The sequence below is a fragment of the Hylobates moloch genome, unplaced genomic scaffold, assembly GCF_009828535.3.
Source record: "Hylobates moloch isolate HMO894 unplaced genomic scaffold, HMol_V3 SCAFFOLD_20, whole genome shotgun sequence".
Lineage (NCBI taxonomy): Eukaryota > Metazoa > Chordata > Mammalia > Primates > Hylobatidae > Hylobates > Hylobates moloch.
This window is the reverse complement of record NW_026652295.1, coordinates 31,430,169-31,449,291: the sequence shown is the minus strand read 5'-3', so window position 1 is coordinate 31,449,291 and position 19,123 is coordinate 31,430,169. Positions and strand designations below refer to the sequence as shown.

Genomic DNA, 19,123 nt, shown 5'->3' with positions numbered 1-19,123 from the left:
AAAAAAGATTAGGAAAAGTAGATTTGAGAGTCACCTTTGAGGTGATGTTTGAATCAGCCATGAAGGTAGCTGAGGTTCGTAAAAGAGGGGGTATAAAAACAATTTAGGGTGAAGGATTGAGCTTTGGGTTACATCTTCATACAGGGAGCAAGAATAGGAAGTGGAACAAATGGAAGATCTCAAACAAGGAGAAGCAAAGCAACATAATGTGAGGAAGCTAGAACAGGAGATGGTTCCAGGAAGGATTTCATGTTTATTGAATGACTGATTAAATCAGGACTCCTTAAGCTTTTTATGTGCCATTAGCTTTTTTGGCAGTTTGATGAAGCCTTTGGATCTTGTCTGATGATATTTGTAAATGCATAAAATAAAATATAAACTATAGTTATCAAAATACAGTGGTCCCCCCTTAACTGCAGTTTCACTTTCTGTGATTTCAGTTACCCAAGGTCAACCTGGTCTGAAAATAAGTACAATAAGATACTTTGTGTATGAGACAGAAAGATCATATTCACATAACTTTTATTACAATATAATTGTCCTATTTTATTGTTGTTAATCTCTTCTTGTGCCAATTTATAAATTAAACTTTATCATAGGTATATCTATAGATAGGAAGAAACTGTATAATCACATTTGGTGCTATGTGGGGGGCACTACTATATTTAAAGAAACGTGTGATCTAGTAGTATGTGTTTCTGTATTAATACAATACAGTATTTCTTTACTAATACATTAAAAAGCATGATTTATTGGCAAGTTTAACAGCTCCCATAATTGTAAGTGATATTTTAAGATGTCTGTAACAACTATAATGTGATATGAAAATATTAATTGATGGTGTTTTCTGTTGATGACAGTGTTACAGCTGCTGGCTGGTACTACAAAGATTTATTTTCTACATTCATAAAATTAAATTTCAGTGAGAGTTTTTTGAAAATAAAGTTGACTTTTTTTATTCCATTCAAGTTTATGGACCTCTGAATTTTGTTGTTTTTTTTTAAATTTTTTTATCGATACATAATAATTGTACATATTTATGGGGTACATGTGATATTTTGATACATGCATACGATGTGTAATGATCAAATCAGGATAATTAGGATATCCATCACCTCAAACATTTATTATTTCCTTCTGTTGGGAGCATTTCAAATCTACTCTTCTAGCTATTTTGAAATATACAGTAAATTAATGTTAACTATAGTCACCCAGCGGTGCTATCAAACACTATAGAATTTATTCCTTCAATGTAACTATATTTTTGTAACCATTAATGAATCTCTCTTCATCCCCCCTCCACCCCCTCCCTTTCCCAGCCTCTGGTAACCATCATTCTACCCTCTACCTCCATAAGATCAACTTTTTTAGCTCCCAGTTATGAGAACGTGATATTTTTCTTTCTGTGCCTGACTTATTTCATTAACATAATGACTTCCAGTTCCATCCATGTTGCTGGAAATGACAGGATTTCATTCTTTTTTATGGCTAACTAGTATCCGTTGTATATATATACACCACATTTTCTTTATCCAGTCACTTGATAGACACTTAGATTGATTCCATGTCTTGGCTACTGTGGGTAGTGCTGAAATAAACATGGGCATGTACACATCTCTTTGATATACTGATTTCCTTTCTTTTGGATATATACCTAGCAGTGGGATTGCTGAATCATATAGTAGATCTATTTTTGGTTGTTTGACGAACCTTTATGCTGTTTTCCATAGTGCCTATGTTAATTTACATTTCTACCATCAGTATATGAGCATTCCCCTTTCTCTGCATCCTCACCAGTATCTCTTATCTGCGTCTTTTTCATAATAGCCATTTTAAGTAGATTCAGATGATATCTCATTGTGGTTTTGATTTGCATGTCCCTGATGATTAGTAATGTTGAGAATTTTTTCATATGCCTGTTGGCCATTTGTATGTCTTTTGAGAAATGTCTGTTCGGATCATTTGCCCATTTTCAAATGGGATTATTTGGAGGATTTTTGCTGTTGAGTTTGAGTTCCTTATATATTCTGGTTATTAATCCCTTATCAGATGGATAGTTTGCACATATTTTTTCCCATTCTGAAGGTTGTCTCTTCACCCTGTTGATTGTTTCCTTTGCTGTGGCAGAGGCCTTTTAGCTTGATATAATCCCATTTGTGTATTTTTGCTTTCATTGCCTGTCCTTTTGAAGTCTTAAACCAAAAAATGTTTGCTCAAAGTCTTGAGCATTTCCCCAGTATTTTCTTACAGTAACTTTTATAGTTTCAGGTCTTACATTTAAGTTTTTAATCAATTTTGATTTAATTTTTGTATTTGATGAGAGATGGGGGTCTAGTTGTATTTTTCTGCATATTGTTATTCAGTGTTCCCAGCACCATTTAATGAAGAGTGTGTCCTTTTCCCATTGAATATCTTGGTACCTTTGTTGAAAATCAGTTGGCTGTTAAGATGTGGATCTATTATTTCTGGGTCCTTTATTCGGTTCTATTGGTCTATGTATCTGTTTTTATGCCAGTACCATGCTCTTTTAGTTACTGTAGCTTTGTAATATATTTTGAAGTTGGGTGGTATGATGCCTACAGCTTTGTTCTTTTTGTTCAGAATTACCTTGACTATTTGTGTTTTCTGTGGTTCCATATTAATTTTAGGTTTGTTTTTTCTATTTCTGCAAAGAATGTCTTTGTATTTTGATAGGAATTGCAACAAATCTGTAGATTGCTTTTGGTAGTACAGTCATTTTCATGATACAGATTCTTCCAAAGACATAGAATGTCTTTCTATTTTTTTGTGACCTCTTCAGTTTTTTTCCTCAGTGTCTTATAGTTTTCCTTGTAGAGATCTTTCACCTCCTTGGTTTATTCTAGGTATTTTATTTTGTTTTTTTGGTGGGGGGAGGGGTTGTAGCTATTGTAAATGGGATTACTTTCTTTGATTTCTTTTTCCACTAGTTTACTGTTTGTATCCAGAAGCACCATTAATTTTTATATGATAATTTTGTATCCTGCAACTTTACTGAATTTATCAATTCTAAGAGGTTTTTTTTTTGTGTGTGTTTGTGGACCTTTTAGTTTATAAATTTGTATGTTTGCTTGTTTAATGTCTCTTTATTTTCATTAGACTTTAAGTGTGATGATGGCAGGTATCTGATACAGAGCATACTGCTAGACACATAGAAGGTGGCCAATAAATATTTGCTAAATAAATGAACCTTTCTGAGTCCCAGTTTTCTTGTTTATATAATGGGGATAATAAATTATAACCTTGTAGAGTAGTTGTAAGGATTGCTGCATCATAGTAATGTCACTTAAAAGGGAGGATGAATATGGGTATGGAGAAATATACTGAGGTAGAAATAAGAGTAAATGTGGGAGCTGGATGGCTAGGTTTGCTCTCTGAAACAGGAGGTGGCAGGGAGTAGGAAGAAAACAGTAGTTGGCAAGGAGCTTGGGAAGGGCCTAGAATGGAATCGGAAGGGTAGTAGAGTACATAGGGAAGGCTGTGGAGGTGTAAAATGGCTCATAGAGACCGGGTGCGGTTGCTCATGCCTGTAATCAAAGCACTTAGGGAGGCCGAGCCAGGTGGATCACGAGGTCAGGAGATCAAGATTATCCTGGCTAACACAGTGAAACTCCATCTCTACTAAAAATACACACACACACAAAAATTAGCCGGGTGTGGTGGCACGTTCCCGTAGTCCCAGATACTCCAGAGGCTGAGGCAGGAGAATCACTTGAACCTGGGAGGCGGAGGTTGCAGTGAGCAGACACCGCGCCACTGCATTCCAGCCTTGGCAACAGAGCGAGACTCCATCTCAAAAAAAAAGAAAAAAGAATGGCTTATAGATAAGCCTGATAAGATTTACCTTTGAAACATCTGTTAGAAGGGACAATCCATCATCATCTAATACCTGAAGGCTCTTCCATTCTCAGTTGAGCACCTTCAGAGACTGGTAGCCCATCTGTTCATCGAGTGAAAGGTCACTTAGTGGGCTTCTTGGTGGAGATAATATATATATATAGTACACCCTCCCCTAAGGACCTTGCAGTAGAGATGAGGTGACTATGAAACAGACATATAAATGGAAGAGAATAATACAATTAAAACAGTGATAATGGCCAACGCAGGGTGCTTTGGAAACGTACCGCAAGAGGCTATTAATCTCAACTCTGGGTTCAAGGAAGGCTTCCTGAGAGGAGTGAGATTTCACCTGAAAGGACATATAGAAGTAGATAAGTAGACTTCAGGTCATTAAGGGTCATGACAAGGAAAGTAGATCAATAACAATCATGGAAGGTTTTCATGCAGAAGTATAATATGATCAACTAAGCATAATAAAAATATCCTTCTGGCAGCACTGTGGAAAATAATAAGATTGCAGAGAGAGAGAGACCAGTTATAAGAAAGTTGCAATAATCCAGTGAAAACCAACCATTGAAGGCCTGGATCAGTAGGAATGGAAAGAAAAGAAAGGAAGATTCAAGAGCTATTAGAAAGGTAGAATTGTTAGGACAATTGAATGGGAAGGTTTGAGGAAGATGGGTCGTCAAGGATGACCCACGTTTGTAGCTCGGGTGGACATCTTGTTATTCACTGAAGTCTTAAATATACGAGAGGAGTTGGAATATATTGGGAAGGGAAAGTGATGAGTGTACTCTTGTAATCTTGAGATGGAGATACATTCAGAGTAACAATTCCTAACTTTATTTGCCTATGGAATACCTAATTAGAATTCATTATTGAACCATCAATAGCTTATGAAACATAATATAAAATAGAAAACTCACCAGTTTTTTTAAACTAATGGCACAGTTTGAAAATCATAAGACACTGCTTTTCATTTAAAACTTCGTTCTCTTAGATATTTTTGAGATAACTAGGAGAAATGAACAGATTGGGTCAAATGAAGTTAAGTAATTTTTAGTTTTGTTGGTTGTGGTGATGGCATTATAGTTAAGAGAAAGGTTATTATCTATTATAGATATGCCTAAAAGTATTTACTGGTGAAATGTAATGACAGGATTTGTTTAAAATACTCCAAAAAATGCAGAACAATAGATGAAACAAGAATGGAAGAATGTTAAATGTTGAAAATTGTTGAAATTCATGAGAGTACATTGGAGTTTATTAGATTCTTCTCTTCTGTGTGTGCTTAGAGCTTTTCAAAGTAAAATTAAAAAAGAACTTTTTAGTCAGAGATTCAAAGGAAATTAGTGGAATATATAATTTTAAATTAATAAATCAATATTGAATCATATGATAAATGTAATTTGAATATGTGATAAGACAAGTGACAGACCAGAGATCATCAAGTAGATGACATATGTCACCTGAGTAGTTAGGAAATGCTGTTTAAGCATTAATACACAGATTTAACCTTATGTTTATGCCTCAGATGATCTCATACAATTGTCTGAGATGCCATATGTTGAAAATAGCTGTATTGAAGTGGTTACTTTTCATATGATTCTCCCTTCTCTAGGAATAGCTCTAATCCATAGAGGTAATACTGTACCTGGCCACAACCAATGAATCAAGTGGTACACACCTAATACAAGCTGAGCCAGTGAGAGAGGCTCTCCCAGCAAAGCAAAACTTGAAAGATAAAGAGGCAGGAGGCCTTTGCAGGCGAGCATATTAATGGCAACTCAACCCCTGCTTCTAAGGTCCCTGTGGCTATTCTACCTGAGGCTATTCAACTGTTACTTTCATTTCATGAGTTAGATCAGTATCTTTCCAATAAATCCTCATTTTTAAAATTTAAATTAGCCAGAATTGGTTTCTATTGCTTGCAATAAATAGACTTATTAAATATAATAAATTGTTACGTAATAAAAAATATTATATAAATGTGTTTGATGTTGGATTATGTCTATGTGGAAACAAATTCAAAAATAAATGATTGCTATCATCAAACTTACTTTTTTTATTTCTTGAGGAACGCTATTGTGAAGAATACAGTTTAAGAACATGCAAATTCGTGAAGCATTCCATATTTAAAAAAAAAAAAAAAGAACTGCTGTTGCATAGCATCCAAGTGGATTTGACCAGAAGCAGTTGGGATATGGGTAGTGTGGAACTCAGAGCAAGATCTGAGCTGAAGAGGTAAGCTTGGAAGACACTAGCAAATGGGTGGTAGCTGAAGGCATGTGGGAGTAAATGAGACCATCCAGGGCAAGTGTATAGTCTAAGAAGAGTAAAGGTTGAGGACAAAACTCCAGGGAACACCAATACTTAAAGGGTTGCTGAAAGAAAGGAGTCCCAAAAGGACTGAAAAGGGGACACCAGAAAAGTAGGAGGAAAAACTAGGAGAGAGTGCCATCAGGGATGCCAAAAATTTGACCAATTTAGGAGATAGGGTATGGCCAACAGTGTCAGATGTTGCAGAGACTAGTTCATTTGATTTGGCAACACAAAAGTATTGGTGAACAATTGCGTTGTTGAGAGTTAAAAGATTAAATGGCAAGTATGAGAGCGGGGCCACAGTTGCCCATGACTTTTCCAATAAATTTGACTCTGCTAGGGGAAAAAAAGTAGAGAGTCCTTTTTATATATTTATTTATTTTTTTTTTGAGACGGAGTCTCACTCTGTCACCCAGGCTGGAGTGCAGTGGCACTATCTCGGCTCACTGCAACCTCTGCCTCCCGGGTTCAAGTGATTCTCCTGCCTCAGCCTCCCGAGTAGCTGGGATTACAAGCACCCGCCACCACGCCTGGCTAATTTTTTATTTTGTATTTTTAGTAGAGATGGGGTTTCACCATTAGCCAGGATGGCCTTGATCTACTGACCTCGTGATCCACCCGCCTCGGCCTCCCAAAGTGCTGGGATTACAGGTGTGAGTCACTGTGCCCGGCCAAATAGAGTCCATTTTTAAATGCTAGAAAGGGATGGCAGAGCTGAGTGTTAGGAAGCCAGAGCCTCCTGGATTTACTGGTGCTGTGCCACTATTTTCAGAGGCATTCATAGCTAATGACAAAGTAGACAGTGAACTACTGCAGAGCAGAACTGGCTGCCTTGCTCATCTCTTGCCCACAATTATCACTTTCCAAACTGATGAGAGACTATTCCTGAGATACTTAAGATGGAGACAGTTGGGAGGTCCCGGTGGGGAAGGATTACATACAGGGAAGAGTAGTTATAAATGTTTGAACTTGTTACCATTTAAACTGAGAGTATAGAAGGGGAGAGTGGAGTTAACCACCCCTCACCACAGTCTTGGTGAGGGATGGTTATGTTTGTCCTCACCTTGGTCTTGTCTACACTGTGCTCCCTATGGAGAACTTGGGACCCTCTGCCTTGTTCCTCTCACCCAGAGAAATTGCAGTGTCTGCTGTACCTATTCCTATACCCTTCCACCCAGTCTACTTTCTCCTGTTCTTCCCCAGATCTCCTTCCAAATAGACTGGTGTAACTGGCATAAAGTGTTTGTTAACTGATTGCCAATCCAATAATAAGGGGATTGAGGTTCTTCTTTGAAGGGTGGGTTTATTTGGGGTTTTCATACCAATTCTGACCACGTGTAGAGCACCATTCAGCACACTATGGGCTGTGAGCACAATCTTGCCTACCACCTGTTTTTAAATGGCCTAAAAGCTAAGAATGGTCTTCACATTTTTAAATGGTTAGGAAAAAAAAAGCAAATGAAGAATATTTCGTGACACATGAAAATTACATGAAATTTGAATTTTACTGTCCATAAATAAAAAGAGGGTTGAGGACAAAACTCCAGGGAACACCAGTATTTAAAGAGTAGCTGAAAGGAAGGAGTCTATGAAGGAGACTGAGAAGGAGATGCTCAAGAAGTGGGAGGAAAAGCTAGGAGGAAACTAGGAACACAGCCACGCTCCTTCATTTACATATCGTGCATGGAGGCTTTCGTGCCACAGTTGAGTACTCATGACAGAGATCGGATAGCCCACAATGTCTAAAATATTTGCCATCTGGCCCTTTACAGAAAAAGTTTGCTAACCCTGGTTTAGGACTCTAGGTGGCTGTGTCCTATATGTCTCCCCACTGGTAGTCTCATAAACTTCTTTTCTACTGTCCGGGGGCCTGAATCTCCCCACTGCCAGAACCACTAATGGGTTAGTCCATAAATGTTAGGATACTGGGGAATGTTCTTTTGTTTTTTGAAGGGTTACAATGATTTCCAAACCCTAGTCCTTCCCTGGCACCCTGCCTCCACCACACAGACACACACACATATATACACATTGCTGTTCCAGAATATCTAGAAGGTCATAGAGTTGTTTTGTTTTTGGCTATTACTGCTGCTATTACTTGTTTATCAAAAGAGGATATGAAGCCAGGCACATTGGCATGTGCCTATAGTCCCCAGCTACTTGGGAAGCTGAGGCGGGAGGATCGCTTGAACTCGGGTTCAAGACTGGAGTGAGTTATGATTGCACCTGTAAGTAGCCACTGCACTCCAGCCTGGGCAACAGGGGAAACTGTCTTAAAAAAAAAAAAAAGACGGAAGGTACGGATTTTGAAAGCCTCAGAAACACTGATGGACAATATTCACATATATTAATTTCTCAGATTACTTGATTGCCACATTAGAGCTTTCTCACTGCCTCTTCCCCCACCCCTTCTGTCTTTCTCCTTCTTTTGTCTAACAAACTTGAAGCATATACACTGACAGTTTCTTCCTCACCTCCCACTTACTTCTCAGCCCACCACAATCTGGAGTTGACTCCCACTACAACACTGAAACTGCTCTCAATAAATTTGTCAGCCATCTCATAATCACCAAATCTAAGGACACTTTTCAATCCTTCCTTGACTTTTGAGTAGCTTTTAAAAATGCTGACCTTGCTCTCCTTCATGGCACACCTCTTTTGTATTTCTCTGATCTGTTTCTACCTTGTTCTTTTCTTAATGCTCTGGATGGTCCTTATGCCACCAGATTCTTACAAACCAGGGTATTTCAGTGTACTCGTTATTATCTTTTGTCTCAGTGACACACACACCCTCCTCTACTGTGTTTTGAACGGCTTAGCTTAGGAGTCAGCCAGGTGTGTATTTCCCAGCCTTCCTGGACATCTGGCTTCCTTTTCGATTCTGCCAGTAGGAGGCACTGATGGGAGATCAGAAGGCAAGAGAAACTGAGAAGCATCCTGCTTCAGCCTCCAAACAGAGTGACGGTGGCTGGCAATAGCTGGTAGATGTAGCAGCAGGAAGAATGGGAGACTCAGGACTCCAGCCTCCTGAGCAGAAGTACCTTCTCAAGGATTCTAGCCTTGAAGGAGGTGGCACCTTTTTAGTAGATTGGAACTGACTATGACAGTGTCTCTCACAAGGCAATGAGCAGATTTACAGATTCCAGCTCAGGGATGATGGCAGCTCCTGATTTCCAGATAGCAATCTTTTTTTTAAATTTACATTTCTAGGACCCTCCTTTTTTTTTTTTTTTTTTTTGTACTTCTTGCCCTTTTAACACCTTTGTAACCAATTCTCTATATTAAATTCTTTCAGTCTGAAGCGCATAAAGTAGTTAAATGCTCCTGACTGGATCCTGGATAACTGGTATGAGGTTTGGGGTTTGAGCCCATGCATGCTTTTGTCCTTGTTTCACTTCCCACTCCTTCTGCACAGTTTACTTGAGTGATCGTAGTCATGGCCTCTGCTTCGACATTTGTGCTGATGACTCTCAAATCAGGCTCTTCAGAGCATACCTGGGGTCCATACCCACACGCCTCACTGCGCTCCCCTGCAGTTTCAGCTGGCTGTTCCACTGGCATTTCAAATTCAACATGTACAAAATCAAGCTCTTTCTCTCCTCTGTTTCAGCTTGCTGTTCCACTGGCATTTCAAATTCAACATGTACAAAATCAAGCTCTTTCTCTCCTCTGTTTCAGCTTGCTGTTCCACTGGCATTTCAAATTCAATATGTACAAAATCAAGCTCTTTCTCTCTGTAAACCTGCTCCCATGGCATTCTTTTCTGCTTCAATTCAGTCCATCCCTGACCACCCACCCAGCCACCCATGCTGGAAATCTGAGATATCCTTGACTCCTCCACCTTCTCACTCCCACAGCTAATCAGTAGCCAAACCCTTTAGATTCTACTTCCTAATTATCTCAATATTCTATCTCCTCCACCTCCTCTAATTATGACTTAATTCAGGCTCTTATTATCTGTCACTTAATGTATTACTACAGGAGTGGTGTGTGTATGTGCAACTGTTCATCTTGGTATGCTATAGACTCTTGCCCAGCAGTTTTGCCTCAATTCTTTAAAAGATTGAAATATCAATCAGAACATTTTTTCCAAAATGCTAAAATGATGGTATCATTCCCCAGTTTTAATATCTCTATCATCTGCTAAGTAAAAGCAAGCTCCTCCTTGTGGTGTAGCAGGGCCCATGTGATCTGGCCCTTGCCCGAATGTGTAGCTCATCACAACATCCTTCTACCCCCCATTACCTCCTACCATCATACGGGAACACACAAGCGACCTTCACAACATTCATATCGACTAGTACACAGGGTCTCCATAGAGGACCTCTGGATGCCTGTGATCTTTGTACTTCTGCCTACTCTTTGCCCTGGAGTGTTTTTCTCTTCCTTCATGTTCTGCTGGTCAAATTGTTTCTCCTTCAAGACTTAGGAGCCTGCCTGATTATGTTCCTTCTATTCAGCATCCTCATAAAATTACTGTGACTTCCAAAACACTTGGCACATTCTTATTTGAATACATTACATTGTTGTGTAATTATCCCTTGGCGCCCTCCCCCAGCACTAGACTCAAGCTCTTTGAAGGCAGACTATACCTATTCATCTTTGTATTTCTAGCCCTGGGCCCAACACCCAGAATTTCTTGTATTTTCAATGTATGTCTGCCAAATGAATTAGAGCTAATGCCTGAAGGAGAATGAGTTTTTTTTGAGAAAGAGGAAGAGCCAGGAGGGAGGAGAAGGCAGGGTCCTAAGAGCCCTGGGGGTTTACTTGGGGAAGATGCGGTTCCCCACTGCAGCATTCTGCCAGGAGGTGGCACTGCTCTGAAGAGCCAGCTGGTCGCTTACAGACTGAGGCTGACAGCTTGAAACCAAAGAGGGAACTCCACCAGGAAGCAACATTCCTCCACTGGGCTTCCCAGCCCAGTTACATGCCATACTCTGCCCTGGTCAAACAGCCAAGTCTTCAGGAGGTTGCTAGCCCCAGACGTCTCCCTAGTGACTGATGATGTTAAACCCTACGCTTCTCTGATTGGCTTAGACAAAATGACAAGGGCACCTATTGGAAATGATCTGGCAAAACATGATCTAAGACCACCCTCTGGGGGAGGGAGTTGGGGAAGCTGGGTTGGTAGCTCCTACCTACTGTGTGGGGAGAAGGTATGGGTCATGAACAGAACCAAGGAGTTGCGCTCCTACAGATGCTACCACTTCTGTGGCTGCTACCCCACTCCTGGGCCGTCCCTGAAGGTAAGATGGTACGCTCATTTACTTCCATCCTGAACCTAGGGAGCTCACTCAGTGTTTGTGAGGAAAAGCGCTGTGCTTTGTGAGTGGTGGGAAGTCTTATGAGGCAGTGGAAATAACAGGGGAGTAGGCAAAGACAGCTACTATGTGTGGTTGGTAAATGATATCAGAGATGCTTTACATGTTCCATTTAAGACAATCTCTTGAAGCGGAGATTGTTCTCTCCATTTTACAAATGAAGAAAATGAGACTCAGAGTTATTTGTGCAAGTTCACACCATTGGAAAGTGGTAGAGCTGGGATTTGAACAAAGTGAATGTTATTTTCACTCCTCCACTCAAGATTCTATTCTGCTTTCTATCATTAACTTATCTTGTGATTCTTGAAATTCTCTTAGTTTCCTTCTCTGTAGAGGATGGGGCAGAATGGAAGAATAATCTGGAAGATCCCTCTTCCTCCAAATGTCTGTTTTTCTGGGTATTGGGTTAAAGGTTTCCTGCTGGCTGAGCGATTCCTGCCAAGAGCTTCAAAGAAAAGGGATTATTTTATGCAGTTATGGGATCACTTCTCTCAGTGCTGTCTTTGGGAGGCCTGGTAGGTTAAGGAACAGAAGACATTTTGAGAGAGGCTTGGTGCCAATGAAGTGGCTGAAGAAATGTCTGGATACTGGTTTTCCAATTTACCATTTGTGTCTGGGGGTAGTGGGAAGCAGTCCCATCTATGGCTTGGGGAAGCTGTAGCTATTCCTCCTCTTTCCCTTCTAAGAGTGAGAAACCCATCCATGGCCTTCTCTAGTCAATACAGTGGCCTGGTGTGAATTAGACAAAGGAATCCCCTTTGGGAGGATACAGCCCTATGCCAGGATGTATGGCATGGTGAGCAGAATGCAGGCTTTCACTTGCTTCTTTGGCTAGGTGTCTTTGTGCAGCCCACAAACACACAATGAAGAGTGACTCTGAATCTGTTACTTTATTATATATATATACATTTTTAAAATTTTTATTTGATTTATTTAATTTATTTTTTTTGACACGGCATCTCGCTCTGTCACCCAGGCTAGAGTTCAGTGATGCGATCTCAGCTCATTGCAACCCCTGCCTCTGGGGTTCAAGAGACTCTCCTGCCTCAGCCTCCCGAGTAGCTGGGATTACAGGCACATGCCACCACACCCAGCTGATTTTTGTATTTTTAGTAGAGATGGGGTTTCATCATGTTTGCCAGGCTGGTCTCAAACTCCTGACCTCAGGTGATCCACCCGCCTCGGCCTCCCAAAGTGATTACAAGCTTGAGCCACCACGCCCAGCCTTTATATATATGTTTTTTGAGACGGGCTCGTTCTGTCACCTGGGCTGGAGTCTGGTGGCACAATCACGGCTCACTGCAGCCCCAACCTCCTAGGCACAAGCAATCCTCCTGCCTCAGCCTCCAGAGTAGCTGAGACCACAGGTGTTTGCCATCACACCTGGCTAAGTTTTTGTATTTTTTGTAGAGACAGGGTCTTGCTGTGTTGCCCAGGTTGGTCTTGAACTCCTGGGCTCAAGCAATCCGCCTGCCTCAGCCTCCCAAAGTACTGGGATTACAGGCATGAGCCACCATGCCTGGCCTGAATCTGTCACTTTAGAAAGTAGAACTCTTTACTTTTGCCAACTGGCCTTTTTATAGGCAGGGGAAGCTTGGAGAGATGCCATAATTTGTTCTTCACCCCCTTTGGGAGGGGGAGTCTAAATAACAGACACAGGAAAGGGTCTCACCTCAGCCCACGCTCCTCGAAGCAGGCCTTGCTTGTTTTTGTTGTTGTTGTTGTTTTGTTTTGAGACAGAGTCTCACTCTGTCATCCAGGCTGGAGTGCAGTGGCTTAATCTTAGCTCCCTGCAACCTCTGCCTCCCTGGTTCAAGCAATTCTCCTCCCTCAGCCTCCTGAGTAGCTGGGACTACAGGCGCATGCCAACATGCCCAGCTACTTTTTTGTATTTTTAGTAGAGACAGAGTTTCACCATGCTGGCCAGGCTGGTCTCAAACTCCTGACCTTGTGATCTGCCTGCCTCGGCCTCCCAAAGTGCTGGGATTACAGGCATAAGCCACTGCGCCTAGCCCCACCTTGCTGTTTTTTAAGTTGGAGGAGAAGGCTCCCACTTCCCTGAACCTCACCCTGGGTCCTTTGCAGCTCCTACTCCAGTGTGGCGAGATGACCTGCGAAACCACACGTTCCTGCACACAGTGTACTGCCAGGATGGGAGTCCCAGTGTGGGACTCTCTGAGGCCTACGACGAGGACCAGCTTTTCTTCTTCGACTTTTCCCAGAACACTCGGGTGCCTCGCCTGCCCGAATTTGCTGACTGGGCTCAGGAACAGGGAGATGCTCCTGCCATTTTATTTGACAAAGAGTTCTGCGAGTCGATGATCCAGCAAATAGGGCCACAACTTGATGGGAAAATCCCGGTGTCCAGAGGTCAGGAGTTTTCTGGGGAGTGAAGGGAGGAGGGCTGCATTCTTAACCTCATTGATCTGTACACTGAATAATTCCCCTTGATACCAGCTCCCCATCTCAAATACCTTCTGGTTCTCTTCATCACCTTAATTTTTCCACCAGCCTTGGTCTGCACCCTGTGTTTTTTTGGTGGGCAGAAGTACCTAGCATGTAGTAGGCATTCAGAACTATGTATTGAATGTGATGAATTCAACAGGTACCAATTGATACCTACTGAATATTAACACTTGTGCTACTATGCCCAGCAAGATGGATGGGAAGAGTGGAAATATCTGATGATGTGACTATGTCTTAGTGAGAAGACAGTGCATGGTTAGACATCAACATGAGCTCTAGACAGGAAATGCTGAAGGAAGTCATGGTGGAGGGGTCCAGAGTAGCCTGGATCTGGCTCTGCTTCTAGGTCTAGCTGCAGTCCTTGCCTGGAAGAAGACCTCCCTTCAGAGGCCAGCTCCTCCCTCATCTCTGTCTCCCAAAGCCTGACCCACTGTGTTCTTCTCTGCCCTCCCCTCCATATGCCATGGCCTCTCCAAACACAGAGATACCATCTAAATTAGTCTCTTTTTCCTCCCACACCTCAATCCCCCCACCAGGGTTTCCTATCACTGAAGTGTTCACGCTGAAGCCCCTGGAGTTTGGCAAGCCCAACACTTTGGTCTGTTTTGTCAGTAATCTCTTCCCACCCATGCTGACAGTGAACTGGCAGCATCATTCCATCCCTGTGGAAGGATTTGGGCCTACTTTTGTCTCAGCTGTCGATGGACTCAGCTTCCAGGCCTTTTCTTACTTAAACGTTACACCAGAACCTTCTGACATTTTCTCCTGCATTGTGACTCACGAAATTGACGGCTACACAGCAATTGCCTATTGGGGTGAGGCTTTCTCCCTGGAATTCTGGTCCTTTTGGAGGCAAAAAGGGATAGATCCATGGGAGGAGCCTTCTTTCTCCACTGGTACCTTGTTTAGTCCATTCCTACCCTAAGCCCATCCCAGTCTCCCATGCCACAGTTTCTCCCATGTCATCCCAGACACCCACGTCATTCCCCTGGGTGGGAGGCTCCCTAACTAGGTCCCCAGGCTGAGCCACTCCTTATTTCCTCCAGTGCCCCGGAACGCACTGCCCTCAGATCTGCTGGAGAATGTGCTGTGTGGCGTGGCCTTTGGCCTGGGTGTGCTGGGCATCATTGTGGGCATTGTTCTCATCATCTACTTCCGGAAGCCTTGCTCAGGTGGTATGTCATCTGGAGGGGGCGGGTGAGCCCGTGGGAGCCATATGGTGCATGTGTGCATATGTCAGGATTATTTTGTGGCATGGGGGGACATATAGCGATCCTCAGGCCCTTGGGTGTGGGGGCCTGTATCCAGCACCATGGGGGCACATCTTCCCAGTTGGGGACCCAGTTACACACACACAGTTATGGGTTACAAGAATTGCTTTGAGTGAAAAAAGGAATCATGGGGTGCTGTAGGAAGGGTGCTTGGAGATGATTGGGGAACAAGGAGAGATCAACTTCTGCAGGATGTGGTGCAGGCAGGGCGAGCAAGGCCTTTGGGGAGGAGGAGGAGGAGGAGGAGGAAGAGGAGGAGAGAGAAAGAGGGGAGAGGAGGGAGAGAGGAGAGGAGGAGGGAGGGGGGGGAGAGGGGGAGGGAAGGAGAGAAGGAGGAGGGGGAGGAGGAGGAGGAGGAGGAGGAGGAGGAGGGATCCCCTGATGCCTTTCCTCCATCCCTGTCTCTCCCTAGACTGATTCTTCCAGACCAGAGTTTGATACCAACAGCTTCAGCCATCCAAACAGAGGATGCTCAGATTTCTCACATCCTGCCCTGGATCTCTTCTTAGGGTAGAAGAAGTCTCTGGGACATCCCTGGGGTGTGTGTGTAGATTTCCCACCTGGGGACTCTGCTGTCCCTGGGCTTGCATCCCAGGGATCCCAGAGTGGCCTGCCTATCACAACCACATCCCTTCCCCCCACAAGGCAATAAATCTCATTTGTTTATATCAGTGTGGCTTCTTTCTTAACTCATGGTATTTGTTTCTGGATATCTCAACTTGAGTGGGTTGTCGTTTCAAATTCGGCATGCCTTAACCTGAACACAGCTTGCCCTTGTTAGGGAGGGAAATAGGGAAAACCCCTGATTTGCCAGCTGAGCTCTTATTCCCTGGTCTTGGCGGTACATGATGTTTTTCCTTCTATCGGTTTGTGCAAAATACGTGAGAAACGAAGGCAGAGTTGTTTTCTAATAATCTGCTTACAAAATGGTTAAGGAAGCTGCTTGTGCATTTGTGTGTGTGTGTGTGTGTGTATTTTACTGTTTGTGAAAATGTTTATGTCTCATATAGGCTGCCCTGAGGAACATATAACTCCCTTCATCCCTCACCATAACTGGGAAACAGAAGCTCAGGGATGGGAAGAATAAGCCCCCAGGTGCTATTCCAATCAGTCATGTCAGTTCTGGGAAAACAGTATCATGAAGCCCCTAACATGAAGTGAAAACAGCCTGGAAGGGCAAAGAATTCACATGTCTTTCCTGACAATCTCTTCCTTGGCCTGAGTGAACTGTCCAAGGAGAACTGCACAGGTGCTATCCTGGGCAGATAATGAAAGGTGGCAGCACATGACCACTGGTGGTAAATTGCTTTGTATATGCTTGCTTTCTTGCATTCCTTAGGGTCTGGGAGTTGCTTTGGATGACAGGGTGGCAGTAAAGTTGAGAAGGCAATTACTTGATGAGGGAGTTTCTGTTCTTGGCATTGTACTAGAGTCTAATCCAAAAGAAAATACTAAATTCTCCTTAAGAGAAGTTGGCACTGTCTCTGAACCATCTCATTTCTAACAGCATCATGTGTACTGGTTAAGAAGCATGGGCTCTGGAACCTGACTGCTGGGGATTCAATCGTAACTGTCAGCGTTTAGCTGTGAGCCCTTGGGCAAGTTACTTAACTTGTGCTTTGGTATCATTTTCTGTAAAAGGATGATGATAACAGTGGTGTCCACCTTACCACTCTACACCCACAATGTTGCCAACATTTGAAAGTCAAATAAGTATTAGCGAGGATAAAGGGAAATGTGAACTATAATATCTTGGTCTGTTGGTGGGAATGTAAACTGTTTATGATCCCTGAATTACAGAAATTATAAACTAGTTGAGTGAAAAAATTAATATAGGAAATAAGGCAACATACCCTCATGCTATGAAGCTTAAATAAGTTAATATCTATAGAATGCTTAAAATCGTGTTTGGCACATAGAAAATGTGCTCAATAACCTAACCTTATCATTATGTGTCTTGATCTTCAGAGGAGAACTTAGTTGCCTCATAGACTTCTTTCTCTTTTCTGAAATATACCTTAATACTAGCTTCAAGTATTGTATTTTCTCCATTTTAGATGTTTTTCTTTTTATTCTCACATTACTAATTCTAGATGTGGTGCTTTCTAGTTCTTCCTAATTTCTTTGTCTCTCTGTTTTCCAACTTTTCTATATATTTCCTGTCAGGCAAGCCCTTAAAAGTGCTTTATTATGCTGTGTGACTTTAGACAAGTCACTTCCCCTCTCTGGGCCTCAAAGTCCTCATCTGTAAAATGATGGGCTTAGATTAGATGCTCTCTGATCAAACCTTGTATGATACTGTTACTTAAGTACTCTAGAAGCACTCAGTATCCTCTCTAGTCTAGTGCCCCTTTTCTAATAAAAAATATTACTCACTATTCCCAGCAGGAATGCTATTCTTGAATGAATCTTTTTTCCTCACTCTTCCTTGAGGTATTACATCTGTTTTTGGTTTAGGGCATTTGCCCAGGCTCTTTCCTCTCACAGGAATGCCTTCTTTATTCTGCTCATCTTGTTCCTGTCTTAACCCACTCCATAGGTCCAACTCCAGTTCAACTTATTCCATGAACTTGCCCCTAATTTCTCTTTATTGAAATCTTCCAAGACTTAAAGCACTCAACCTAAGGATTGGGATATGCTGCTTTATTTCCTATGTTAATTTTTTTGTCCAAGTAGTTTATAATTTCTATAATTCAGCGATCATAAACAGTTTATACTCCCACCAACAGAGCAAGATAGTTCACATTTCCCTTTATGCTCACTAATGCTTATAATTATTTGACTTTCAAATGTTGGCAACATGGTGGGTGTAGAGTGGTATTTTGTTGTTTTAATTTGCTTTTCTCTCATTACTAATCAGTATCACATTGTTTGATTATTTTGGCTTTTTAATATGTGTTACTATTTAGTAGAACTAGTCTCCATTTCTTTATTACCTTCCCCAAAAATTTATTTTCCTTTTCTTTATCAAAATATTCTAAGATACTGTTGGACTTTATTTCCACATACATTTTATAATCAGTTTGTTAAATTCTCCTGAAGTCCTACTGTTACTTTAATTGGGGTAGCATTTAGTTTAGAGATGTGGGGAGAGGTTGGCATTATGTTAGCATGGCCTATCCATGAATATGGTATATCTCTACACCTCTCAGGTCTTTGTGCACTTCAATAAAGTTTTCTTTTTTCTTAAAATTCTTATATTTGGTATGTTAATTCATAAATATGCTGTGGTTTTTATTGTTATTATAAATGGTAGGCAATTTTCAGTTGTTTTCCAATTGATTATTAGCAATACAGGATTTAAAGTAATAAATCCTGAGTTCAAGTAATGGTTCTATTACTTAGTATCTGGGTAAATCTGAGCAACCACTTAACCTCCCTCTGCCTCCATTTTCTCATGGGTAAGATGAAGATAGCATTCTTCAATAGTTGTGGTGGCAAAAAATAAAATTAAAAAAAAAATAGTCATGGTGGCAAATCAGATAGACTATCCCTAGTAGTTCAAGTAATTTGATTGTAGGATGGAATGATGGTGAACTGACTACAGAAACTATAATCTGGCCAGGCGCGGTGGCTCACGCTTGTAATCCCAGCACTTTGGGAGGCCGAGGCAGGCGGATCACGAGGTCAGGAGATCGAGACCATGGTGAAACCCCGTCTCTACTAAAAATACAAAAAATTAGCCGGGCGTGGTGGCGGGCGCCTGTAGTCCCAGCTACTCAGAGAGGCTGAGGCAGGAGAATGGCGTGAACCCGGGAGGCGGAGCTTGCAGTGAGCCGAGATCGTGCCACTGCACTCCAGCCTGGGCGACAGAGCGAGACTCCATCTCAAAAAAAAAAACTATAATCCAAAGGTCAGAGTCTAGAGCAGTGAATCCTGACAGGG

At 41.9% G+C, this 19,123-nt stretch overlaps 1 protein-coding gene across 1 annotated transcript; it reads left to right on the top strand.

Moving 5' to 3' along the window:
- Positions 1 to 11,286: 11,286 nt before the first annotated feature.
- Positions 11,287 to 15,904, top strand: LOC116460331 (HLA class II histocompatibility antigen, DM alpha chain). Its single transcript, XM_032141398.2, has 5 exons — positions 11,287 to 11,426; positions 13,587 to 13,871; positions 14,504 to 14,782; positions 15,014 to 15,142; positions 15,651 to 15,904. The coding sequence occupies exons 1-5, from the start codon at positions 11,339 to 11,341 to the stop codon at positions 15,653 to 15,655; spliced, it is 786 nt and encodes a 261-aa protein (XP_031997289.1). The 5' UTR covers positions 11,287 to 11,338; the 3' UTR covers positions 15,656 to 15,904.
- The last annotated feature ends 3,219 nt before the right edge of the window (positions 15,905 to 19,123 follow it).